Consider the following 27,001-nt stretch of genomic DNA (forward strand, 5'->3'; position numbering starts at 1 on the left):
ATTGTTGTCCAAAAACTATTAAACACCCAGCAGGGAGCCACACCGCTGACCTGGCTCACATGGTTCTTCCTCACCAACAATGGGAGGCCCGTCTGTTTCCAAAAACCAGATCCAGACGCTGCTGTGAGAAGCTGGAACCAGAGCAGAGACCAGTCGACTGTAAGAAGTGGAGCTGGTTTTTGGAAAAAGATCCACATTTTGAGCCTTAATGTCATCAAGCTGGATGGACACTTTGCAGTCAAACCCTCCTGGTTATTTGAGTCTGATTTACATTTTTCAAATGACACCTGAGGTTCAGCACAGACACCAAAGAAATATTATTATTCACAACATCATTTAAACAAAAAACATTTTTATTTGACAAGAGAATCCAGAGTTCACAAAGACCTACAGTTTTTTTTAATTCATTTTTTTAAAATAAAATGAAATATTTGTGACTATTAAACAGGATAATGCCTTTTCATATAACTGTCATTTATTATTTGACACATCCGGGTCTAGTTTCAGACCATTGCTGCGTCTGTTGCACATTAAAATTAAAAATCCTCAGTATTATGTCATAAAGTGACGTTTTCCACAGTAAATGTTCCACAGTTTTTTTCATTTTTACAACATAGTTTCACAAACTTTCAGTCTACAAAGTCGGTGTATCTCATTAAAACCAGTTGAGAGAAGGTTCTGGAGCTGTGAGCAGAGACCAAAGGTTTGTTTTGATGAGATACTCTGGTTTTATGAAACAACGAGAGTTTTGGGACAAAATAAAGTGAAAGACTATGTGAGAAAAACTTTATAACATGAAAGATGTTTTTCATTAAGACAGAAAATGGTTCCTAAGGTCCAATCCCACCGTGTCCTTCGGTTCTCTGCACCCGACACATGCGGAATAACGGCACCTGGTCTCTACAGGTTCAGTCCAGGGTTTTGTGACCACACACTGAAAAACTTTTGTTGTCAAAGATTTTCTGCTGAGTTTATGCAAATCTCCCAGCAAGTGAATGTGGAAGCACTTTTGTAAAAGTGAAGAACGGTTTTCAGTCAGAAGCCAATTTTCCACACATGGGACCAAAACAGCTGACTGGGCGGATCCATGTGACTTTGTGTTTACACGTCTGTTTGTTTGTTGTTTACCAGAACCACAGCAACTGACGAGGACAGTGTTGGGTCCTTGTACACTGACATGAGTAAATATGGGCTTCAGGCTCAGACCTTCATGTGGGGAACAAACTGTGATTGAATAGTTAATAAAATCTGCACTATGGTTTCTGAAAAATGGTGCCGTCAGTGATTCTGTAGCCCTGTTGCAAATACATAAGGACAAACTGGACCAGAACCACAAGACGCCAAAGGTTTTTCTCTGTCCGGATCAAGCTGTACCGTTAAATCTCCACCCTGTGGGCTGATTTCTGTTTGGTTCTCAGTCCTACACGCTGGTTTATGGAATAGGAGCTTTCAGCTGTACAGCTGTCAAATTTACCCTCTTGCTGCTCTGCTGAGTCTGAGAGAACCCGACAACAGTGTGGACTTCAGGGCCCAGGTGCAGATGCTTCAGTAACACTGCTTCTCATCCGGTGCCTTAGAGGAGTCCCCTGTGGCTTTCATTGTCCCCAGAGGAAAGAACCTTTACGGTTTCATTTATTTTAGGACCAATCAGCCCAAACATTTAATATTCATATTATCGCTGATCAAATGTCTTTTATCTAATCAGGTTTTACTTCCTCCCCTCCACCTTCTTCAGTGTGAAGAAGTCGTGGTGCTTTCTGGGAAATGTATTTTGCTTGGTGTTTTTATTTTATCTATGTTTTGGGCTCTAAATGTTAAAGCATTGGGAAAGAGGAAGCTCCCTTCACTCTGCCGCTGTTTCCAAAATAAAATCCTGTGTGTGTCACGCTGTGCTGTGGCTGCTGATTAGGACCAGTCTCTGGTGGAAACGTCACCTTTAATGTGTATTTCATTAATTAATAAAAGACGATTGTGTTTTACAACATTCTGCCCTTCATTCTTCAACCGACGTGCACAGTGGACACATGCACACGTACAACTAAAAAAACCTGTGTGTGTGTGTGTGTGTGTGTGTGTCTGTGTGTGAGTGAGAGAGAGAGACAAACTTCATGTTTGTCTAAATTGTCTGACTCTTTATTTCCTGTTTTATCTGCCTGAGATTAAAGTTGTATGAAGTTTTTTATTCATTTTTCTTAGAAACATCAGATTTCACAATAAAACACAATAAAAACTTTCCTTATGTGCATTTCATCAATCCTACAAATGAGTTTAAGCTAAAATACTACAGTAAATATTTTAATACTTTTTCTGTATTTCTTCAATATTTTTTCCAACTTTCAGGATTTTCATTCATTTGAATTAAAATTTAAAAACTTGAATTAAATCTTAATCTCTTAAAGTGAAATATTTTTTTTAAAGTGCTGCTTTAAATACAAGTTGAGCTTCAGGCTCCTCCTGATCCAGGACGTAGGATCTGCTAGTTCAGAGGTGGTCCCGGCCCCTGCACTCCTCTTTGCGGGCCAGTTCTGGATTCTTGCACCTGTTGATTCTTTCCTTGGTTCTGTAGCGGGTTTTCATCGACAGCAGGTCATCATGCTGTAGATCCTCCTGCACTCTGACCATGCTCTTTATCTCAGTCTCAGTCTCCTCGTCCAGGATGAACAGCTGCTGCAGGCTGGCGGTCAGGTCACCTAGAGGCTTCCGCCGAGCAGCCGTCGCCTTCTGGCTCCGTGAGGACGTCGACAGCTTCTGGCTGTGAAGGCGGAGGATGACGGACAGCAGCTTGTGGTACTGCTTCACACTGGACTGACTGCTCCTCAGAAAGGCCTTCAGTCTTCCTCCCGTCCTCATCATGTGGACCAGCTGATGGACCACCGTCCCCTCATACAGCCTGGACAGCAACAGACAGACGCCAATAAGGTATGAAAGTCTTACTTTCTGATCTATGCAGCCCTAGACAGAGACGATAGTTACAGGATGGTCTGGTTGTGATTTTAGTTCCAGAGCTGTACCTGGACCTGAGATTAGGTTATTTGGGTTTGGGTGACCTTTGACACCCCCATATCCTTCAGCCATTTCTGCTGTTTATCAAGGTCAGTGGAGTTTATATGACATTAATAAAGGATAAGTCCTGCTTCGTACTTCGAGCAGTAGGATCATCAAACCCCTTCACTTTGCCTCTCCCTGCTATTAAAACAATGTAACGGCTCAGTATCTGCACATGCATGAAAATGATTCATTGATCGAAAAACTGTTGGCCAAGTACTGAGGAACAGAACGGGTCTACACAGAATCATGACGAGCCAGATAAGACCTAAACCTCGGTACCACTGATCCCTGACCCAACAGTGAAGAACATCATGGCTGTGTGTCCAGGGCATACTGAGGAGTTTACAGTCGTACCGAGCGATCTGTGGTTCTGGCAGAGGGAAGCCGAGCAGCTGGTTCAGATGGATGCTGTCCTTCAGGCACACCTGCCACTGGTTGAAGGTGTGAGCCACAGACCCGTCCACCTTTCCTTTATACTGTGTCTTCTGAGCCTGCAAAGCTGTACCGCAAATCACAAGAACCATGAGCAACTGCTGCATTTCCTGTCTCCTGCAGCAAACAACACTTTCTCGAGCTGCCCCTGAACTGCAGCCCCAGGGTATGTTTGTGTTGGTTACCTGCTCGGTGTCTCAGTGTGTCTTCGTTACTCAGTCCCAGCAGCAGCGCCTTCAGCAGCGTCTGGGCTGGAGGAGGCTGAGCTCTCTGCAGCCAGTAGCAGGTGACGGCCACCGGGAGGCGCAGCTGAGGCGGCAGGTGGATCAGAGAGGCCTCCGTCACCCCCAGTGCCTCCAGCAACACCTGCAGACGCTCAGAGTGCTCTGCCTGGGGCCAGATCCAGCATGAAGAAGGGTTAGTGTGCATAATCACAATAATTCATTGAACCTACATAAAGAATCTAAGAAGGATTCGGGGCAGGCTGTGTTGTTGTTGGCTGTTTGCTGTAATAGGTGATCGCTTGGTGTTTTAAAGTTGAATAGATCAGATAATTGTAGCTCAGAGTTGGTGTGAAGGCTCCTGCTTACACAGGGTTTGAGAGGCTGCTGCCCTCAAGAGGATTTTGTTCAAATAAGGGTCACGAAATAAATAAAGACAGCAGTGGTGATGCCCAGTCAAAGCTCTGCAGTTCCTGCTCGTGTTGTGAGCCTAAGTCGATGGGGGTCATCTGCACAACAAACCCTGAAAGATTCACCTTATCCAGCGAGCTGAGAACCAGCTGCTGAGTGACGACAACCTTTGGGACCTTGATGATTTTTAGCTGGAGGCCCACTCTGTCTGTCTCCTCCACATGACGGGCCCCCCCCCCTGCCCAGCAGCAGCCCGTACATCAGCTGGCGGAGTGGCCTGGAGGTCAGGCAGGCGCTGGGCATGTCGTCTTTGTCCACAGGGAAGCTGAGGCTCATCCTCTGCAGCAGCAGCACATCCAGGACGTCTGCAGTCAGTCGGGCCTGCGTCAGAGGCTGCAGCATCCAGTCTGGGACCAGTCCCACCACCTGCAGGACAGAAAAACAGAGTACATTAACTCCAGTACTGTACCTCAGGCCTGTACTACCTCTGGGCGTCAGGTTTAGTGACTGTAATAACTTTTATTTTTAAATAGTGCTGATGCTTTAAATCAGACCTCCACCCAAACACTGTTTTTCTTGTGGATTCATTCATTTGGTTAATCACCACACACTCCTTTCTAAGTCACCCTGCTAACAGCAGGTCCATGGTTATTTAGCTTCCTAGCTGCTGATGGTTAATGATCTGGTCTGTGCTTCTACAAACACTATTTTCTAAGGATGCACAGGTACATTTGCTCTGCTGCTCCCTGGACAATAATGAAGTCACATACTCTCCAAAGAACTTCAAGAGTAAAAGATTTTATTACGTCGTCCACTGCTGGGAAAGGAGGTGCTATGTGGTGGAGGAAGAACGTGTTCAGGGAGCTGGAAGGTACCCGGTACTCCTCCATCCCCAGAGCCAAGCCTTCCAGCACCTCCACCTTTTTCTTCTCACTCAGTTCTCCCATCAGCCCCAGCGCAGCCTGCAGGGCCTGCTCAGGCTGCTGGAAGTTCCTCAGCCAGCACAGCAGCCCCTCCAGTCGGCCGGTTCTCTCACTGCCTGCCGGGGCAAACTGGGTCCAGCTGATGAACGAGCCTGTCCACTGCAGTTTCACGTAGTCGTTGCCAGCCAAGGCTGCGAAGGTGGGCAGCAGCTGGCGCTGGATGTTGAAGAAGATGCAGAAGCTGGAGGTGTTGTAGCTCTTACAGGGAATGTATCTCTGCGAGCCGTTCTGCTTCACGTCCTTCCACCTGAAATGAGAGATGGGCAGCAACCCGGCTGGGAGCTCGAAGATGTAGAAATCGCTGTCGTTGGAAAGCACCGGGCACTGCCACTTAATGGCCAGGGCGGCAATCTCCTGGTCGGCCTCGCTATAGCACTGAGCCACTGGGACCCCAAGCCGGACCAGCGTCTGTTTGAACACCATCTTGGCCAGCAGGGGCAGGATGTGCTTCTTCGTGCCCTCCGCTGCTGCTTGATGGGCTTTCTTGATCAGTTGCTCGGCTCTTAGGGTTAGAGTTTGAACCTTCTTGTCAGTGTAGTCAGAGCCTCCATCCAGCACCACGTACGGCGTGATCCCGCAGCCTGTCATGGCTGTGACGAACTTCTCAATCAGGTCCTCAAAGGCAGCATACTGACCACCATGATTCTCATCCAGACCTGACCAAGGAGCCAAAGGAAACACAGCAACCACCACATTACTAATCAGCATTCACACCCTGCCTGCATGTGGCCAAACCTGAACCTGCTGCATTACTGGACCTGTGTAGCAGTCTTGGACTGTCCATAACAACCACTGTATGTGAGATTTGGGGAACTCAAAGGGCCCCAGCAGCAGACCACCTGAGGTCAAAGACAGTCTTAAAGGTGGCCTTTTGCCTTGGACAAACAAGTCTTGGTCTTGCTCAGGTCAGTTGGTCCAGATGTGGGGGGTACTGCAGGACCGCTGACCTCCTGAGGACTTTTTTTGCATCCTTTTTGTGGGTTCAGGCTGCTCGAAGTTTTGGCAAATATCATTTACAGGCAGCAGCCGGAGAGTTTCAGTTTTATTTCCCAGTAATCCTGAACATCACCTGATCTAATTCAGATTTATAGCCATGTGTGGTGTGTCAGTCCAGCACTTGGCTTCAGAATAAAAAACTCTCAACAGCTACTGGGTGACTTGCCCTGAACTTGCAGCTAAGATGCCAGTTTGGTACCAACATTTGAGAACTGTCAACCTTGACCAGAACTTTCTCCAGAAGTACAGTAATGACTGGGATCAGTTTTGACCAGAACCACAATAACCAGGACCCCTACCATAAACCTGCCCCGTGTAATAACATCTGGCTACGGCCAGCACAGGATGAACTGTGAGGACTCAGAGCTGCACCTGAGCCTGGGCCCTTTTTGTCTGACAGGGAGTGGCAGGAACAGTCACCATGCAGGCATGCAATGCAAAGCACCGAAAGGTGGAGCAGTGTACTTAAATAGGAGGGTCAGAGAAACCGGTATGTGTGTACACCTTCCCTCAGTACACGAACACTGTACACTGTAATAAATGTATATGGACATTGTGACAGCTTCTTAGGACATTTGTGAGGAGACCACGGGTGTTTTACCTTCAGTCATTATCTGTTTATACAACAGTCCACAATAAATCCGCAGACTAACTCCAGCTGTCAGGACTACAGGTGTTTCTCTGCAGTAGATACTGTATTATAGCAGTAGGGTCTGAAATACAATTCTGCAGTAAAGATACTAGGGTACCTGAATTGAAGTACAGCAGGTACAGCAGGTTGCAGCCGTCGACCACCAGTCGGCTCCTCATGAACCGGACGTCGCGGTAGATCTGCCCGTAGGTCTCCAGCAGAGTGGCCAAGCCCTGAACGCCCATCTCGGGTCTGAGTGCGCTGAGGAGTCGCGGCTCCGACTCTTAAAGCGCGTCTGACGCTCCGTTTCGGTTTCCTTAGGTTTCGCTTTCCCAACATCAGCAGCGGTCACGGTCCCTGCGGGTCATCGGCAGGTTCCTGCAGGGACCGGACTGGTTTTCCCAACAGGAGGAAAATGTTCCAGTATGAAGCTGCCAACGTGACACTTTGTTTATTTCCGGGAATTTAAACCAGTTTGATTTTTCACAGTTTCTGTTCTCACGTTTTTATTACTCAGGTCACTTTTTCACAGCGTCAGTACCACGAACTGATACTAAGACCTTTACTGCAGTACCAGTAGGAATACTACGGGGTCCCTCAACATGTCACTGCAGTACCAGTAGGAATACTACGGGGTCCCTCAACATGTCACTGCAGTACCAGTAGGAATACTACGATGTTAACTACCTTATATACTTCTAATCTGAAGTACTTTATATACCGCTGGGTAGCTGACGTTAACTGCCTTATATACTTCTAATTTGAAGTACTTTATATACCGCTGGGTAGCTGACGTTAACTACCTTATATACTTCTAATCTGAAGTACTTTATATACCGCTGGGTAGCTGACGTTAACTGCCTTATATACTTCTAATTTGAAGTACTTTATATACTGCTGGGTAGCTGACGTCAACTACCTTATATACTTCTAATCTGAAGTACTTTATATACCGCTGGGTAGCTGACGTTAACTGCCTTATATACTTCTAATTTGAAGTACTTTATATACTGCTGGGTAGCTGACGTCAACTACCTTATATACTTCTAATCTGAAGTACTTTATATACCGCTGGGTAGCTGACGTTAACTACCTTATATACTTCTAATCTGAAGTACTTTATATACCGCTGGGTAGCTGACGTTAACTGCCTTATATACAGTAGTTTACAGTGTGTATAAATATATATATATTATTTAAATATAGTAAGAAATGTGATTTAAACTGTGTTAACAGTGTGACTGTTGCTGTAATCATGTGTTTTTTATTGTTTATTTCCAATGTTGTTTATAAAAATTAGGCGCGTGTCTGTGCAACATGAGAGGCGACACAAGGACAGCAACGGCGCATGCGCCATCTAGGTGTCTCTACTGGAGTAAACGCCACAGAAGAAGAAGCAGGAAGTCCGTCTGCACGAAGACCGAAGCAGCACCGCGTCCATCCCCCGGTATGACCACCGTGCGTGTACCGAGGACCCGCTGCTTCCTCCGGCAGCTGCTCTCCGCCCCCCCCGTCGCCATGCACAGACACTACAGCCTGGAAGTCTCCGCTCCGCTGCTCCGGACTCAGGGCTACGTCGACGGCCGCTGGGTCTCCGCAGCCTCGGTGTTCCCCGTACTGGACCCGGCCACCGGGCAGGAGATAGCCCGGGTGTCGGACTGTGGACCCGCGGAGGCCAAGCAGGCTGTGGACGCTGCGTACAAGGCGTTTCAGTCCTGGAAGCAGTACACCGCCAAGGTGGGCTATTTCTCTTTTTCTATAACCGTACTCCGTTGGAAAAACTGAGAAATTAACACGAATCTTGTCCAGCTGCTTAAGAAAAGCGCATCAACAACTTAACACGCTGCGTTTTGTTAACAGTTTGGTCCAGACTTTAATTCGGCTAAAGCACAAACACCAAGAAACAAATAGTTCAGTTCCTGGTGGGACACATATGCTGCAGGTTTTTGGGGGAAGCTAGTATAGTAGGTGGACGAGCACAGGGCTCCAGACTGGTTGCACAGGTGCACCCATATTTTTATTTGGGTGCAGCCACATTGTTCTGCAGCACAGGTATGAAACTGAAATACATGAACAAAACTTTAAAGGTCCAACATTTGAAGTGCCCGACCAAACGATGACATAATCCCTTTGAGTCCCATCAGTGCTAAAGTTCTTGTTTCAGCAGGCCCCTCGTCTGTAAGGACCCCAGCCACCTGGGCTCAGACTTTTCTGGCTTTTCTTCTCTCAGATTATTTGAGGTCCAGTGAAAAGAGGCTCTTCTGAAATATTGTATGAGACGTTAATAGTAGGTGGTCACACCTGGCTGCGTTATCACAGTATCTGTGTCATGGTGCTGATCACTGGTCCTGTTTTTGCTCGTTTGTTTGGTTCCCTCTGGATCCCAGGGGCCATGTAAAATCATCTTTTCCCTGTGTATAAACACTCACGTGTGCCACCCCACTAAAACCTGCTGGCTCGGAGTCTGTCTCAGCAGTGGGTAGGGCAGGGATACTTGGAAACCCAGCAGGACAGTAACCCTGGAGGACCAGGGGTGTCTAGAGTGTAGATGGCCTTAGGGGTACCACTACAACCAAGGAAAAATTGTAGTGGCACTCGACAGACTCGTACCCCTTTACGACCAACACCAACTAAGTGCTAGTTCAGAGATGGTTCAGCTTGCAAACTCTAAGAACCGGTTTGTTTTTCCACAGACCATTTAGCTCCAAACCAGACAGCAGCCACATCCTGTTCCGCTGGTTCCACCCATCACCCTAACCTCTTTACAACCAATTTTCAGTTTGCATTGATTAGACCAGAGGGTGTTGACACGTGGAAGTTGGAGTTAGTACATGATTCCACAGTCGCAGTGTCGTATCGGGACACATGTGCTCATATGACTCATATTTGAGTTGAACACACAGATCTGGTGTTTTCTGACTGGACTTCACTACAGGTCACTGTGGTTTTTACAGTTAAAGAGTTTTTATTTCAGAGTCAACAGAAATGAAAATGTTTGAACACATTATTTAACATCATGAATCCAGGTCTGCAGCCTGTGTTCTGGCGTCACGCTGCATTTCTGTGTCATGTTTGCTGTGAAATGCCACAGTCCAGACCAGCTCGAAGGGAAGCAGCTGGAAACACAAGCGAAAAGCAGCAATAACACTGGCCCTTTTTCACTCTTTGATTGATAAGTGATTGATAAGTGACTGATAAGTGATTGGCTGTGTTGTCCTGCAGGAGCGGAGCGTCCTGCTGAGGAAATGGTTCGAGCTGCTGACGCTGCACAGAGACGACCTCGCTAAACTGATCACCCTCGAGTCTGTGAGTAAAAGCAAATGACGAAAAAACAAAACCAAATGTGGCTGACGTGGTTAGAAAAACACCAATGTCTGAACAGTGGATCCCAGACCTGGAGACCAGCAGCACTGGCACCTAAGTTCTGTACAGGATTCCAGTTTGGGTCAGAAGACACACAGAGCTGATGTGGTTCTGCACAGATCTAAATAGCATCTGTCGTTTTGTTTAAAGATTTAAAAGAGGAGTTTGTTTTTACACTGAACCTCAACCCTCTAAGGTTTATACTCTGAGACGTCATTTAATTGTGGACATGCAACTAACAAATATCTATTTTCACCGATCAACCTTCTGATTAATTTTCTGGATTAATCAATTTAGCCAAAGTGTCAGAAAACAGTGAAAATGGACCAGTTTTTATCCTCATGATCCTCGGTGAGGACAGACCCAGACCAGAAGTGCCCTAATGGCATTACTAACAGACCTGATCCAGGTAATCCGCCTCATATTCAGAGAGGGTAAAGAAACATATGGACTGCCCTAATCAATACTTGTCTACATACTTTTGGCCATGTTCAGATTTTCATTGATCTGGTTTATGGTGAATGTTTATCCTGTTTTCATGTGAAGCAGCAGTTTGAGAGGATTCATGCGACTGTTCTCGTGCTGCCTGTGGACATTAGTCTGACTTCCTGTTTCCTGTTCTCAGGCCTCTGTTGAGAAAGACACTGGGACATGGCAGGAATAAATATTCACACTGGCTGTGTGTGTGTTGCAGGGTAAACCCATGCGGGAGTCTCTCGGGGAGATGGCGTACTCGGCCTCCTTCCTGGAGTGGTTTTCAGAGGAGGCTCGGCGAGTTTACGGCGACATCGTCCCCTCACCTGCCAAAGATAGAAAGATTTTCCTGCTCAAACAGCCGGTGGGCGTCTCCACCATCATCACCCCGGTGAGCAGCCTCGATGGCGTCTTTGTTTTTAGTCTGCAGCTGCAGGGTCTTCCAGAAACCGGGTTTGAAGGTAAACAGAGCTGGTTAAAAGAGCCAGATACTGTGGGAACCAGCTGCTGCAAACCAAAGCAGCTGGAAACCACTAGTCAGGTTTTTTCTTCAGGTGAACTAAAGATGTTAAACTTGTTTTATTGTAACGGTTTGAATAAACGTTGCTGGGATGTTTCACAGTGGAACTTTCCCAGCGCCATGATCACCAGGAAGGTTGGAGCTGCTCTGGCCGCCGGCTGCACCGTGGTGGTTAAACCAGCAGAGGACACGCCGCTGTCGGCGCTCGCTCTGGCTGAGGTCAGTGCACCGACACACAGAGCAGATACTGGATTCATTAAGATGATCAGCTGGCTCCAGTTTTCTGGAGCTGGTTTTGGCAAAATAACAGACAGAAAATCTCTGGCCAGTTCTATCTAGTCAGGCTCTGGTTAAACTTTGTCTGAGTGTATCACACATCGTATAAACTCTATGTGTTGGTCAGAGCATCAGTATAACTTAGAACCCCTGATCGTTACAACCTGCTGTTTTCTCTGTGAACTGGATTTAATCAGTGTTTTGCTGAATTGTGGGTTTGGGGTTTTAACGTAACGTTGACTTCCTCTGCGGTCGTGCAGCTGGCCGAGCAGGCGGGGATCCCAGGGGGCGTGTTTAACGTCGTTCCGTGCTCCAGAGAGAAGACGCCGTCAGTGGGGGCGGTTCTCTGCACCGACCCCCTGGTGGCCAAAATCTCCTTTACTGGCTCCACCGCCACAGGCAAGGTTAGACCTGAAGGGTTTCCCAGGCCAGTCTTCTCTGGGCTTTGTTCTCATGGATTCTTATAGTGTTTCAGTTTAAAATCAGCATTTAGCTCAGTCTGGTCCAGGTCCAAATGCTTTAAACTGTCGCAGGTCATATCAGAGAAGACATCAGTTTTTATCTTAGGTTGTCAGAAGAAACACAAAGATGCTGTCATACAGGTTTCTGTGGGTGTGGATCTGAGCTGACAGGTAAAGTCCATCGTGTCCTGTCAGGTGCTGCTGAAACTGGCTGCTGACACGGTGAAGAAGACCTCCATGGAGCTGGGGGGTCACGCCCCCTTCATCGTGTTCGACAGCGCCGACGTCGACAAGGCCGTGGCCGGAGCCATGGTGTCCAAGTTCAGGAACTCTGGGCAGGTGAGTTTGTTGTTGTTCTGACTGAACTACTTTAATGTCTCTAGTGTCAGACAGGAGGCAGAGACTTAGTCTGTGTGGACGGTCTGTATATGAACATGATTCTAACGTAACGTAGAATCATATCAAACTAAAGATAGAAACTATACTTGTCCACAGTCCTGACGTCTCTGCACAATGACACCAAATAAAAGTAGTAAATGAAAAATATATTTAGAGGCTGAAGAAACAGACATTCCAGTGGATGCCGACGTACCATCTTGTCCTGTGCTGTGTTGCTGCACTGATGTTGAAGCATCATCACATTAAAGTACTTCCTGTCTCTTATTCCTGTAGACGTGCGTGTGCTCAAACCGCTTTCTGGTTCAGAGCGGCATCTACGATCGCTTTGTGGAGAAGCTGGGCCAAGCGATGGACGCTGAGCTCCACGTGGGTCACGGCTCGGAGCCCGACACCACCCAGGGGCCGCTCATCAACACCAGGGCTGCAGAGAAGGTAAACTCCTCTGAATGGAGGACTGCTGATGGGGCAGGAAGGCCAGGAAGCTCTGGGCTGGTGGTGTTTCTAACACACCAAAACCCTCTGTCTGCCAGGTGGTCCAGCAGATATCAGACGCTGTGTCTCTGGGAGCGAAGGTGCTGAAGGGTGGCAAACGTCTGCACGGGTCCTTCATGGAGCCGACTCTGATGCGCGACGTCACCACAGACATGCTGTGTACGAAGGAGGAAACCTTCGGCCCCCTGGTGCCCGTCATCAGGTCTGTGCCCACAGCAGTGTTGACTTGATGGGTGTAGCCAACATGGCAGCTCAGGAGGAACCTACAGGTTAACGCTGATAAAATATCAAACTTCAGAAGGTTAAGGTGATGTCAACAGATCATAGTGTGAAACACAGGCCCTGAAAACAGCTGAATGTGTCTTCAGTCTGAAACATTCACGTGTGAAGTTTCTTTATCAAAAGGCTGAGCTGTGTACACGCCAGAAGACTGGCTGGACCAATCAGAAGTGGTTTCTCATGTTTGCAGGTTCAACACGGAGGAAGAGGCTGTGGCCGTCGCTAACGCGTCTGACGTCGGGCTGGCAGGTGAGACAGATACAGGTAGACGGAGACATGAGGATCAAAGTGAGCAGTTAGGCTCAGAAGGTCAGACTGAACCTGAGAGTCCCCCTCAGTCGATCGCCCCCTGGTGGCTGGTTGCAGAGTTGGTCATAAGCCACATAGGGCTGTGTTGTTTATGGACTAGCTCGAGTCTAACCCACCTTAAAAACTAGACTGTAACTCAGGCTGCTTTTACCTTAGGTGGCTGTTAGCTCAGTGTGCCACAGGGTCAGTTAGTCCTCGTCCTCCTTTAGTGGTAATCGTACCTGTAATAAGTCTAAGGTTCTGGTAGCATTAGCATTAGGGGCCACTGAGCAGCCGGGAGGACGAGGAGACATCTAATGCTGTTTGCAGCTGCTGGCTAAGGATAAATGTGAAGTGAATGTAAATACTGGAGGAGTGACAGCGACTTTACTGAGCCAGATGTTTCATTTAAAGTAAACTCTGGGTGAGCTGGTGAGGAGCTGCTCCTGATCCATCTCCTGTTTCCTCAGGATGATGTTTAGTTTAGTGAATCTCTCTCATGAGCCTCACTGAACCTCCTCAGAACGTCTCAGGTTCTTGCACTTCTTTAAAAATAATATTGAGATGTTTTATAACTTATCAGTCAAACACATTTGTAATGTAATGAAGTAAAAAGTATAGTACTTTCCTCTGAAGTGCAGTTGAAGTATGAAGTATCAGTCAAGTCAAGTAGCTCAGATTTCTGAAGTTCTACTCCTGCTGTTAGTTTTTAGCTCTGATCTGCTGTTTCTGTCCTCAGGCTACTTCTACTCGCAGGACGTGAGTCAGATCTGGCGGGTGGCGGAGGCGTTGGAGGTCGGAATGGTTGGAGTCAACGAGGGCATGTTGTCCACGGTGGAGGCCTCGTTCGGTGGCATCAAACAGTCTGGGCTGGGCCGCGAGGGCTCCAAGTACGGTGTTGACGAGTATCTGGAGGTGAAGTACATGTGCTTTGGAGGCCTCAGACTGTGAACCAGGACGGAGCCACACCCCAACCAGCGGTACCACACTCGTATAAATACACTGATGATTAAAGGTGGTTAGAACCAATAACCTGGTAGGGTTAGTGTCGCCCTGTGAATCCACTTGAACATGTACAGGTAGTGCAGGACGGTTTGTAATGCTGCTACTGAAAATCTATGTTTTGTTGTAGAAATCTGGTCCAAGCACAAATCAGGGGTTTTGCTGTGATCTGGCATTTATGGGTGTGTTGGGTTATCTAATGTGAATGTTAGGAAGAACAGTTCTGAACCTAGAATTAATTAGCAGCACAAAGAAGTACCTTTAAAAGACGTCATTAGTTATTGTAACATAGAGTTTAAGAAGTACCTCGGTACTGGTTTTAATGTTGGCCAGGGTTTGTTTCAAACCTCCACCAGAAAAGCCCAGGAATCAGTTTTGTTACCTGAAAACAGTAAATCCATCCCAGCTGCCAGTCCAATAAGTGCCATGTAGGTTGTTACAGTCGTGACTCATTTTTGACGTTTAATAATCGAGCTGACGTTCTGATTAACGAAGGTCAGGTCTGGTCTTCGTCCGACTTTTAGCTAGTTCAGCTCGTCTGACGTGTGCCAGGGTTTTGGACACGTGTCTTGGTGTTATCCTGTACTTGTCTCTTTATATGTAATGAAGCGTTATTCCATGTGTGTCAACATTAGGAGAACAGAGAACATTGATGGGAGATAAAGATCCTAAACAAATAAAAACTTGGTAGTTGTGTACTTTGCCATTGGGAGACTGATCCGTTACCTCTACGACGTGAATATCTCAGTATTGCAGGTACTAGTCTAGTACAGGTCTAGCTCAGAGCTGGATCTCATCATACTGATACAACAGAGTTGTAATCAATGTGCAGCTTGGCTATGCAAATTAAAAGTAATAATTTAGTTATTTTCTTAAGCCCCGTTGTTGATATGAGAATAAAGACCACAGACTGGATCAGACCCGACGGTTGTTGTTGGATTTGTACAGATCATGTGTCTAATACAAAGTCTAACTGCTCTGTTCTGTTAATGTTTGGAAAGTCTTACTTTTTACTTCTCATAGATGTTAATAGGAAATTAAAGTTGAAATGATAATATTCTATGTTGTGATTGAGTCTTTTCTCATGCGAACAAAATGTTGTCCTGTGATTTACAAGCTCTGTTCACACGAGGTTCATAGCTTCCATCATATCGCCCATCGAGGGGGGGCAGCCGGGGGCAGGAGCCAGGGGGTCGTCAGTCTAGATCCATCCCTCGTTCTATAAGAGTTGATATAAAACTTAGGTTTAGTCGTGTGTGGTAGATATAAACTTTCAAATCTGTCTCTTTCTTGCTAGGCTAGCAGGTCCCCTTTGCCTGGACCGGATCTTTAGGTTATGACTTAATCTTTCTTTTGTCTAATTGTTTGTAGGTGCTTTAAATTAGCTTTTAGCTTTTAGCAGTGAGGTGTTTCCCCCTGCTGCCAGTCTTGGTGCTGAGCTAGGCCAAGCCTCACTTTGTACTAGAGATGAAGCTAGACTTCTGTGGGAAGTCAGTCCCCAGAACATTAGTCCTTGTCTTTAGAGCCTTTAATAAAAGTCTGCGTCTCAACCCTGAACAATGGACACAGGTTGCAGAATTAGTCCCGTTCCAAGTGTCCTTCAAAGCTTTATTTGCTAAAACGTGGATGTGATGTGTCTTCCTGGCTTTAAGTCCTTGAAAGTTTGAGTTTAACCCTGAATGGGACAGTAGTTTGTTTTCCTGACCACACAGCTCAGGCATTCTGGGTAAAGAAGCCCTATGCCCCTCCCTGCCACTTTAAGCTGCCAGTGCAAATATCAGCAGGTCAGTAATCCTGTCATCCGAAGGTGTTTCCATTGTGGGCGGTCTGACCGCTGATCCGGTTCCTACTGCGCACCGGTCGGTCACGGTTGAAGATGGTGTCCTGGTCGCTGTCTAGCTCCGACTCCGACATCATGAGGCTGGAGTTGTGCTCGGTGCTCCGGTGTTTGAGACCTGCCCAAAGAACGAAACAGGCCAGATGCTTTTACCTTTACGGGGCATTAGAGAAGATTCAGCTCACTCACCTGCTGCTGTCCGGGTGATGGAGGTAAGAGAGAGGGGTAAGAGAGTGAGAGGGGGGGCAGAGAGGGGGTAAGAGACAGAGGGGGTGAGAGAGAGGGGAAGAGGTTGAAAGGCGGTAAGAGAGAGAGGGCAGCGGAGGTAGAAAGGGGTGGGGGGGGCAGAGAGGGGTAAGAGACAGAGGGGGTGAGAGAGAGGGGAAGAGGTTGAAAGGCGGTAAGAGAGAGAGGGCAGCGGAGGTAGAAAGGGGTGGGGGGGGGCAGAGAGGGGTAAGAGACAGGGGGTGGAGGGTATAAAGGGGCAAGATAGAGAAGGGGCTGAGGTTGGGGGGGGGGCAAGATAGAGGGCAGCGGAGGTAGAAAGGGGTAAGAGAGAGGGGGCTGAGGTAGAGCTGGTTTTGCAGCTGTTGTTTAAAGCGACTCACTGAATTTGGGTCGGAGCTCCAGCCTCTCCTGGTCGTCCATGTTGTCCAGGATGGTGTACTTGGTTTTCTTCCTCACCTTGGTCTGTCTCGTCCTAAACACAGAGTTCACAGGTCAAACAGCAGCTGTTGACACGCTGATCTGGAATCAGTGCGAAAACAGACCCTCACCTCCTGCAACAGCAGATGAAGGTCCAGCCGACGGACAGGATGAAGACCATGAGCACAAAGCTGGTCAGGATGACGTACAGCACCCTCCACTCTGACGGGAAGAGCAGAGCGAGGCCAGTTACCAGCTAACCAGCAGTGATCACAGGAAAATAGACCTGACCCACATTTACTGAAAGAACAGATTCCTTTTCAATTTCATTAAAGTATTTTTAATTTATGTCTGTCATTCAGCTGCACTTATCTAAGTGCTGTAAACACAAGTCCAGTCAAAGAGCGTCCGCCCTCTGTTGCTTTGTTCAGCCCTAAAGTAACTTATTAACAGCCAACATGGAGGACATTGTCTTAACTTGGCGTGAAACTAATATTTAATCAGCTCAGCTCTTTGTTAGGAAACATGTCAGTCATTACCACAGTTGCTCTCTCCGTCGCCAAGATATCGACGAATCAGGTTCTCTGTCCAGAAAGGGTCACAGGTGCACTCTTTGGTGATGGGATCACACTGACCGTGGCCTGAACAGCGGAGCAGACACACTGGGACAAGAAAAGACGTTCAGCGTGTTGGCGTCACCGTTAGCATGTGGTCATGGTAAATGAATCTGTAACCAACTAGTCGCTTTCTAAGCAAAAATGCCAAATATGATATTTAGATGTGAATATTTGCTTGAAGATACCTCTGGTTCTTTACAGACACAAACTAACGTTCATTCCAGGCTTATGAAAAGAAGTCCGTCAAATCAGCCTTTCTCATCTTCTTAAGGACTATGCTGTTATAAAAACCAGCAACAGGAAGTTGTGGATGACACGCCTGTAGCTCCACAGTTTGTGTGAGGTCGACATTTCACCTGTAGGAACTCACCGACGGTGTCGACTCTCAGGACTCTGAACAGCAGATAGTCTCTCTTCTCTCCGACCAGCTGGTTCCTCAGCATGCCGACTAATCTGGAGCCAGACAGAGGCCCCGAGGGGCCCTGCACCAAGAACCGCAACACCGTGCTGCTCAAACAAAAACAGAAAGGGAAACATCACTGAAGCAGTCAGACAATTACTAGGTTAGCCAGTCAGTAAAGTGAGTTAATCAGTTTGTTTACCAATAAATCATTCAGTAAATCCAGATAACTAAACAATTAACCAGTAAATAACCAGTCAACCATTCAATGCATCTGTCTGGTAAACCAGTTATTTAGTAAACCACTCAGTCAATAAACCAGTCTGTTAACCATTAAACCAACCAGTAAAAGCAGCTGGTACCTGAGGTGCGAGTGTCCCTGCAGCGCTCGGACCTGGACGTCCCTGTCGAGGACATGTAGCAGAGCGGCGAGCTGTCGCACCACCGTGTCCCTCTGAGCCACGCTGACCTGAGACACCGACACCAGCAGCTCCAGCTCCAGCTCCTCCTGACCTCCGGGCTCTATGGAGACACAGGAGGGACAAACTTCTCTGCTGGGAACTTTGTCATGTCAACATACAGACAAAGCAGAAATGTCTGTTCTTGTCTGACCTGGGCGGACCTCCACGGTGGCCGTGGCGGTGCTGGAGTGCCCCTGGGCGTCGGTCACTCTCAGCTGGAACAGGTAAGTGCCCTCGACCAGGTTGGCCAGGTACAGAGAGGCCTGAGCGTGGGAGCCGTACAGCACGTCCTGCAGACAGGGGTGAAAATCTGCAGCTCGGGTCCCTGCAGCTTTGGCTCAAATTTCTAATCACAACATTTAGCTGCCAAACAGCTAAACACAGATGTTTGGCAGATGGTGTTGATGGAACAGTTCATTTTGAAGGTTTTGTGACAGCTACTGTTTGGACAAATGCATATTGAGGTTTCAGTATTATGGTTTCAAGAAATGAGCCAAAGCTGTTGAGAAAAACAAAAAACATCCAATTTGTTCTTTCTTGGTTTGTACTCTGACATAATCTGAACAAATCTACTCTGATAGATTCCTGATGCCAATGTGACCCAGTGAAGTCCAATCTGATGTTATCTGGTTAACCTACTGGATCAGAATTTGTGTGTTGGTGGTGTGTACTGACCCCAGCAGCAGGACTCTGGCTATCTCGGACCCACAGGTAGTGGACCTCGGTCTGGTCTCCGTCAGTGATGGAGCCTCTGAGGACCAGAGAGTTGTTGGGCAGAGTGAGAGTATGGCTGCCGCTGGCGTGAGCGACCGGAGGAAGACTTCCTGCTGCAGGAGGAAGGACAAGAACGTTTGATGGTTACGCTGCATTTTATTTGATTCAGGTTTGGCTTCAAATGTAGTGAAGTCCAAGGATGAAGTAGCACAAAATGGAAATACACAAGTACAGTACAAATACCTCAGCATTGGACTTCAGTACTAGAGTAAATGTACTGAGTTACTTTATGTTGTGGATCATAAAATACACTGAATTAACTATGAAACCTTCTTTTGTGCCATGAGCTATTGGGTGTACTGACAACTATCACTGATGTTAATTTCTACATTATATATTGTATTATATATTATGTTGTAATTACGGGATAGGAAGTTATAAAAGTTAGATAATGTTGACTTTTTTTTTTTAAATGCAGTGCACCCCCGTGTCCCTGAGCCTAAATCTAATGCCCATATAAAACATACTATCGGTCTTCTCACCCTTCTGGACCCTGACAGTCAGGGAGGCGCTGTCTGTTGCCCCCTCCTGGTCAGACACTGTCAGAGTGAAGGTGTAGCGCCCCACCCGCAGACCTGTCACTGTGGCCACAGCCTGGTCCGCCCCCTCCAGCTTCAGTCCTGGAGGACCACTAGGAAAAAAGTCTTTAAATTTAATCAGCTTTCAATCTTTATCAAGTCATTTCATACTTTGAACCTTCATTTTAAACAGGCATAAACGGAGACAGGACACTGGCTTTATCGTTAATTCAATCACAGCTGTGGAGTTAAAGTGACCAAACTCTTCCCACCTGATGGCGTCCCAGTGGTAGCTGACGATACCGCGATCGTCAGTGCTGCCGTTGCCATTGAGCAACAGGCTGCTCACCGGGAGAAACAACTTCCTGTCAGGACCAACGACTGCCACTGGACCACGGTTTGACACTCTGTCCTCAGATACTAAAGGAGTGGAAAAGGAAGTGGCTCTTTTAAAATACTTTAAAAAACAACTGGATGGGATTTGGGCTCAGTCTAAAACAGTGCAGTCACCAGTTGCAGCAGATGGTGTGATCGTGGTTGGAGAGCTGGTGCTGGGAGATGAGACAGTGGTGGGGTCAAAGGTCACACTTGGTGCTGCAGGTCTGCTGGTGGTCATTGCAGCTCCAGTTACAGACTGCAGCATTGTTACTGTGACTATGCAAGAGAACATCGAGTGAACTTACTATACTATGGAGTGAAAAATATTCAGAATTATCTCATGAAATATATGCTTTTGAAAAGTCTTAGTGTAATAGGCAGTGAAAATTATGTCTTAGTATAGCATGGGGTGAAAATTATGCCTTAGTATAGCATGGGGTGAAAATTATGTCTTAGTATACCATGGGGTGAAAATTATGTCTTAGTATACCATGGGGTGAAAATTATGTCTTAGTATAGCATGGGGTGAAAATTATGTCTTAGTATAGCATGGGGTGAAAATTATGTCTTAGTATAGCATGGGGTGAAAATTATGTCTTAGTATACCATGGGGTGAAAATTATGTCTTAGTATAGCATGGGTGAAAATTATGTCTTAGTATAGCATGGGGTGAAAATTATGTCTTAGTATAGCATGGGGTGAAATTATGTCTTAGTATAGCATGGGGTGAAAATTATGTCTTAGTATACCATGGGGTGAAAATTATGTCTTAGTATAGCATGGGGTGAAAATTATGTCTTAGTATAGCATGGGGTGAAAATTATGTCTTAGTATAGCATGGGTGAAAATTATGTCTTAGTATAGCATGGGGTGAAAATTATGTCTTAGTATACCATGGGGTGAAAATTATGCCTTAGTATAGCATGGGTGAAAATTATGTCTTAGTATAGCATGGGGTGAAAATTTGTCTAGTATAGCATGGGGTGAAAATTATGCCTTAGTATAGCATGGGGTGAAAATTATGTCTTAGTATAGCATGGGGTGAAAATTATGTCTTAGTATAGCATGGGGTGAAAATTATGTCTTAGTATAGCATGGGGTGAAATTATGCTTAGTATAGCATGGGGTGAAAATTATGTCTTAGTATAGCATGGGGTGAAAATTATGCCTTAGTATAGCATGGGGTGAAAATTATGTCTTAGTATAGCATGGGTGAAAATTATGTCTTAGTATAGCATGGGGTGAAAATTATGTCTTAGTATAGCATGGGGTGAAAATTATGTCTTAGTATAGCATGGGTGAAAATTATGTCTTAGTATAGCATGGGGTGAAAATTATGTCTTAGTATAGCATGGGGTGAAAATTATGTCTTAGTATAGCATGGGGTTGAAATTATGTCTTAGTATAGCATGGGGTGAATATGTCTTAGTATACCATGGGTGAAAATTATGTCTTAGTATAGCATGGGGTGAAAATTATGTCTTAGTATACCATGGGTGAAAATTATGTCTTAGTATACCATGGGTGAAAATTATGTCTTAGTATACCATGGGGTGAAAATTATGTCTTAGTATACCATGGGTGAAAATTATGTCTTAGTATACCATGGGTGAAAATTATGTCTTAGTATACCATGGGTGAAAATTATGTCTTAGTATAGCATGGGGTGAAAATTATGTCTTAGTATAGCATGGGGTGAAAATTATGTCTTAGTATAGCATGGGTGAAAATTAGGTATGCTTAGTATATACCATGGTGAAAATTATGTCTTAGTATAGCATGGGTGAAAATATGTCTTAGTATACCATGGGTGAAAATTATTCTTAGTATACCATGGGTGAGAAAGTGATGTCTTAGTATAGGCATGGGGTGAAAATTATTATCATGGGATGTCTTAGTTATACATGTGGTGAAAATTATGTCTGAGTAGTACCATGGGGTGAAAAATTATGTCTTAGTATACCATGGGTGAAAAAATTATGTCTTAGTATACCATGGGTGAAAATTATGTCTTAGTATAGCATGGGTGAAAATTATGTCTTAGTATAGCATGGGGTGAAATTATGTCTTAGTATAGCATGGGGTGAAATTATGTCTTAGTATACCATGGGGTGAAAATTATGTCTTAGTATAGCATGGGGTGAAAATTATGTCTTAGTATAGCATGGGGTGAAAATTATGTCTTAGTATAGCATGGGTGAAAATTATGTTTTAACATAGCATGGGTGAAAATTATGTCTTAGTATAGCATGGGGTGAAAATAATGTTTTAACATAGCATGGGGTGAAAATAATGTTTTAACATAGCATGGGTGAAAATTATGTCTTAGTATAGCATGGGGTGAAAATTATGTCTTAGTATAGCATGGGGTGAAAATTATGTCTTAGTATAGCATGGGGTGAAAATTATGTCTTAGTATAGCATGGGTGAAAATTATGTCTTAGTATAGCATGGGTGAAAATTATGTCTTAGTATAAGCATGGGTGAAAATTATGTCTTAGTATAGCATGGGGTGAAAATTATGTCTTAGTATACCATGGGGTGAAAATTATGTCTTAGTATAGCATGGGTGAAAATTATGTCTTAGTATAGCATGGTTGAAAATTATGTCTTAGTATAGCATGGGTGTGAACATTATGTCTTAGTATAGCATGGGGTGAAAATTATGTCTTAGTATAGCATGGGTGAAAATTATGTCTTAGTATAGCATGGGGTGAAATTATGTCTTAGTATAGCATGGGGTGAAATTATGTCTTAGTATAAGCATGGGTGAAAATTATGTCTTAGTATAGCATGGGGTGAAAATATGTCTTAGTATAGCATGGGGTGAAATTATGTCTTAGTATAGCATGGGGTGAAAATAATGTTTTAACATAGCATGGGGTGAAAATAATGTTTTAACATAGCATGGGTGAAAATTATGTCTTAGTATAGCATGGGGTGAAAATAATGTTTTAACATAGCATGGGGTGAAAATAATGTTTTAACATACCATGGGTGAAAATTATGTCTTAGTATAGCATGGGGTGAAAATTATGTCTTAGTATAGCATGGGGTGAAAATTATGTCTTAGTATAGCATGGGTGAAAATTATGTCTTAGTATAGCATGGGGTGAAAATTATGTCTTAGTATAGCATGGGGTGAAAATTATGTCTTAGTATAGCATGGGGTGAAAATTATGTCTTAGTATAAGCATGGGTGAAAATTATGTCTTAGTATAAGCATGGGTGAAAATTATGTCTTAGTATAGCATGGGGTGAAAATTATGTCTTAGTATAGCATGGGGTGAAAATTATGTCTTAGTATAGCATGGGGTGAAAATTATGTCTTAGTATAGCATGGGGTGAAAATTATGTCTTAGTATACCATGGGGTGAAAATTATGTCTTAGTATAGCATGGGTGAAAATTATGTTTTAACATAGCATGGGTGAAAATTATGTCTTAGTATAGCATGGGGTGAAAATTATGTCTTAGTATACCATGGGTGAAAATTATGTCTTAGTATACCATGGGTGAAAATTATGTCTTAGTATAGCATGGGTGAAAATTATGTCTTAGTATAGCATGGGGTGAAAATAATAGAAATGAATAGTGCGGGTTCAATACCAGGTGTGTATTCAGGTGACACAGTGGACCTCTGTATGGGGCCTCCCAGGGACACCATCAGGGCTGGAACTGCAGGTGAAGGACAGACTGAAATATTTCTGCAGGGGTTTCCATGGCGCCCAAAAGTGACACAGGAAGTAAACAAATGTAGAAGTAAACAAATGTGAAAATAAATAATTTGTTCATTTATTGTTACCTGTGTCACTTCAGGGCTCTGTAGTACTGTAGGACTGGCATTACTAAAAAAAAAAAAAAATCTACACAGAAATAGAGATGGGCTCGATCCAATCCTATATCTGTATTAGGTCCGATATCAATGTCATTTGGTAATCGGATGTTGAACGGTCATGGGCGATCCATTTACCAATCCATATTCCAGTCCGCAGCTTGTGCTGGACCATGAACCCACCGTAACCTAGAGCCGTCACTGATCCAGATTCCACTCCACTTCTTACCATAAACAATACTGCATTAAGATGTAGGACATGGTTTATTTTAGCTCAGTACCAACAACAATAATGACAGAATTAAATTAGAAAGCTCTGGAATCTGTATTGGTATGGTCGTGTATTGGTTGCAGATCTGAATAAGAACAAAAAAAATGTGGATCGGCCCATCTCTACACAGAGTGGTTTTTAAATGCGGTTGTCAATATGACGTCAGGTGTACCTGTCTGCACAGGTGTTTCAGCCGAGGTGGGAGCTGAAGTGCTTGAACGGTCCAGTTGGGTGGAGTCGGATGTTGGTTTCTGTGATGATGGTGTCAGTGGTGCAGACTCTGGACTTTGTGTTTTCATCTGTAAAAAAAGAAAAAGTGACAGTGAGACGTCGTTGAACTGTTTCTCTCTCCTGACATGCTGCAGGAAACGCAGCCAGACATTACAGTTAATGTGCTTCATGTATTCACAGTCACCGTATACAATTACTGCGACTTTTACCTTCCAGCTACTACACTTAACCCACTTAGTGTTCATTTTAGCAGCTGGCACAGTTCAAAGTCTCAGAGTTTCACCTTGTGACAGAATCTGCAGGGGCACTAACGATGCAGTAAACGTGCAAAACCTTATATCTGTACTTCAGTAAAGTACTTCAGTAATTGTACTTTGCAACTTTCCACCTGCTGCTAAATCACTTGTGTACTAAACATTCTGGACCAGCTCCTTCATCACTCACTGGTTTCTCTGCAGCAGCAGGTTCTGTTGGGGACCTGGTTCTGTCCTCGTCGCCCTGACTCTGGTTCCCCACAGTGGAGGCTTTGACCTGGGCCATGCTGCTACCTGTTGGCCCCTGTTCTGGACCATCATCTGCCTCCGACTGGTTAAACTCGTCTCTTCCCGTCAGCAAAGGTTGATCCATCATCTCTGGACCACCGCCCCAGCTCTCCTGTGGGTTCCCCTCTGAGTACTCGACATCCAGCATGCCAGGGTCGGAGAAGTCCTCCTGGGACCCGTCAAACAGGGCGAGATCCTTCAGAGCCTCCAGGTCCCCCGGGGCCTCTGAGGAGTGGGACAGGGGCCTCCAGCGCCCGCCGTATGGCTCTCCTCTCACCAGAGACTGCAGCACCAGCGTCTGTGGGGACGCCCTCCGCAGGAAGGCAAGGAACGAGTTGGCCCCGGGTCTCTGGCGGGGCCGGCAGTTTTCCCTCTGCTGGCAGCTCAGGACGTAGCAGCGGCCCTCGAAGAGCCAGGCCAGGTCATAACCCGGCAGGTCGCAACATGCTGCGATGCACTGCGGCAACGACGTCACACCGGGCACCCGCAGGATCCCGCTGCTCTCCACTGCCGGAGACACCACAGCCTCAGAGAAGGTCGCCCCCTGCCAGCACTGAGACGCCACTGCAGCTGCAACAACAGTGTACGAAAGAAACCAGTGACTTTACCTTCCATGTGCATGAAATCCAGAAAAAAGATATTTTACTGCGTTTGAAGGAAACTGAAATTGTTTTTTGTGTAGACTCATTTAGCCTGTACAAACAAAAAATGAGCAAAAGGCCTTAAAACCTCAAGAAAAGTCTTTTGAATTTAGTTTCACTGCATTTTAACACGTGATGACGATTAATGACAAGAATAAAGACGAACACACACAAACTGTGTCTGTACCTTCCACAGTGTGAAGCAGCAGCAGAAACATTGTCTCCCACATGTTCTCGAGGTCTGAGCTTCAGAAACAGGACAGAACATTTTTACATTCAGGCTCATCACACAACAGCTGATCGATTAATTGATTAATAAGGAAATGGACATTTAGCTGATTGGCTCTTTAACATATTGATCTGGTTCTGTTTGGTGTCAGCTCATTACTCACAGTTTAACAGTTCACCCTCTGAAACTCGTGTTTCTCAGTCTGTGTGTTGGTTTCAGCACCACGCGCAGCTGGACAGCGCCACCGGGAGCCCCGCCCAGCGCAGCACACGCGCCGCTTCGCGTCTGAAAACAAACGCACCTCCATCCCTCTGACACCGCAAAAATCAGCCGCATTTCAACATGTCGATACATTCAGTGTGAGAGTTTAACTGGCGTTATTGTGGCGAAGACGCCTCATTACGACGTCACAGGCCGTGCGCGTCACGACGCTCTTCTACGGACAACCCTTTAAACCAGACTCCCTTAAAAACGGTGGCAGTTAAAGGTTTCCTGGCTTCTGTGCGAAGATTCAGATGAGATATTATATTGATTCAATCAATTTCTGCATCTATTGCTCTCACGGTTAAAGTCGGCGTGAATGTATGACACACAAATGAACCACCCATAGAAAAATAACCAACTTTATGAGTAAGTCCCTTCGGCCTCCGCACCGGACTGCCCTCCGACAAACACTGGGCAGTGTGAGCTGGTTGTCAACTTGAAAATGTCTTGAAACGTGGTTAAGCTCGACACTTGGATGGAGACACCGATGTGTCGCATCACAAAGCACAGCCCAGAGACGGTCAGTCCCCTTCCGGCGGTTTCTAAATGGTCCTTGTTACTGGAGGAAAAAATCCTAAAATGTTTGTTTTTGTAAACGGAGCCTGGTGTGACTAGCGTCGGCTAACATCGCACACCTCAATAATAACCTGAAGTCCAACACAAACATCCAACACCGTTTGATTCCAGAATGAAACCAATCAACGCGATCGATCACCCGCCGTGTTTTCTGTTCAAACACCTCGAGGTAAACTCACCTGGCGGCCCTCGGCTTCCGACCCTGGTTCTGGAGACTGGGCCCAGTTGCTGCTCCTGCCAGGGACGGACTGGTGTCACTGGGTGGGGTTTAACTGGTTTCACGCTGGTGCTGAATTTGTGGCGAGATTTCCCGAACAGCGCCGAGAACTGCCGAAAATTAAACATCACACCTGCTCCCAACTTTCAAAATAAAGCGTCAAACGCCGAGAGATTTATTCTAAAAATAATTAAAATTAGCGTTAAAATTCATTCAAAGTGCGAAGGACCTTCATCTTCTTATCTTTATTTCTTCATATCTATGGTTGCTGCTGTTTCCTAGATTATCCA

The 27,001-nt window shown here is 45.6% G+C and overlaps 3 protein-coding genes across 4 annotated transcripts; 1 reads left to right on the forward strand and 2 right to left on the reverse strand.

The window, feature by feature from the left end:
* Positions 1–2,159: 2,159 nt before the first annotated feature.
* On the reverse strand, positions 2,160–7,022 carry aste1a (asteroid homolog 1a). Its single transcript, XM_026316936.2, is given in 7 exon segments — positions 2,160–2,890; positions 3,403–3,547; positions 3,666–3,870; positions 4,238–4,348; positions 4,350–4,538; positions 4,919–5,751; positions 6,841–7,022. Coding segments are annotated over 7 exon segments (2,019 nt in total). The 5' UTR covers positions 6,968–7,022; the 3' UTR covers positions 2,160–2,481.
* Positions 6,998–15,338, forward strand: aldh5a1 (aldehyde dehydrogenase 5 family, member A1 (succinate-semialdehyde dehydrogenase)). 2 transcript variants are annotated; one of them, XM_026316938.1, is made up of 12 exons: positions 7,095–7,145; positions 7,240–7,384; positions 8,023–8,459; positions 9,945–10,028; positions 10,780–10,950; positions 11,182–11,298; positions 11,616–11,759; positions 12,012–12,155; positions 12,489–12,647; positions 12,746–12,909; positions 13,177–13,235; positions 14,014–15,338. In XM_026316938.1, the coding sequence occupies exons 3-12, from the start codon at positions 8,040–8,042 to the stop codon at positions 14,223–14,225; spliced, it is 1,674 nt and encodes a 557-aa protein (XP_026172723.1). In that variant the 5' UTR covers positions 7,095–7,145; positions 7,240–7,384; positions 8,023–8,039; the 3' UTR covers positions 14,226–15,338. The 2 variants fall into 2 exon arrangements, with proteins under 2 accessions (XP_026172722.1, XP_026172723.1); XM_026316937.2 differs by having other exon boundaries at positions 6,998–7,384.
* Positions 15,339–15,788: 450 nt separating this feature from the next.
* Positions 15,789–26,720, reverse strand: kiaa0319 (KIAA0319 ortholog). The gene is made up of 16 exons (XM_026316935.1): positions 26,674–26,720; positions 25,613–25,671; positions 24,687–25,354; positions 24,184–24,310; positions 23,515–23,583; positions 20,039–20,182; positions 19,801–19,948; positions 19,493–19,641; positions 18,912–19,063; positions 18,388–18,526; positions 18,138–18,297; positions 17,746–17,882; positions 17,298–17,420; positions 16,890–16,980; positions 16,722–16,813; positions 15,789–16,231 (listed from the first exon to the last, which is right to left on the reverse strand). Exons 2-16 carry the CDS (start codon positions 25,653–25,655, stop codon positions 16,074–16,076), a joined length of 2,400 nt encoding a protein of 799 aa, XP_026172720.1. The 5' UTR covers positions 25,656–25,671; positions 26,674–26,720; the 3' UTR covers positions 15,789–16,073.
* Between the last annotated feature and the right edge of the window lie 281 nt (positions 26,721–27,001).

This window comes from Mastacembelus armatus, chromosome 16 (assembly GCF_900324485.2).
Source record: "Mastacembelus armatus chromosome 16, fMasArm1.2, whole genome shotgun sequence".
Lineage (NCBI taxonomy): Eukaryota > Metazoa > Chordata > Actinopteri > Synbranchiformes > Mastacembelidae > Mastacembelus > Mastacembelus armatus.

Coding starts and splice junctions, on each gene's coding strand:
- aldh5a1 (XM_026316937.2), top strand. CDS start 8,040: ATGAGAGGCGACACAAGGACAGCAACGGCGCATGCGCCATCTAGGTGT. Junction 11,760..12,011: donor GCTCCACCGCCACAGGCAAG/GTTAGACCTGAA, acceptor GTGTCCTGTCAG/GTGCTGCTGAAACTGGCTGC. Junction 13,236..14,013: donor GTCTGACGTCGGGCTGGCAG/GTGAGACAGATA, acceptor TTCTGTCCTCAG/GCTACTTCTACTCGCAGGAC.
- kiaa0319 (XM_026316935.1), bottom strand. CDS start 25,655: ATGTGGGAGACAATGTTTCTGCTGCTGCTTCACACTGTGGAAG. Junction 24,311..24,686: donor CTGCTGCTGCAGAGAAACCA/GTGAGTGATGAA, acceptor CTTTTTTTACAG/ATGAAAACACAAAGTCCAGA. Junction 17,883..18,137: donor CAGGGACACTCGCACCTCAG/GTACCAGCTGCT, acceptor TTGTTTGAGCAG/CACGGTGTTGCGGTTCTTGG.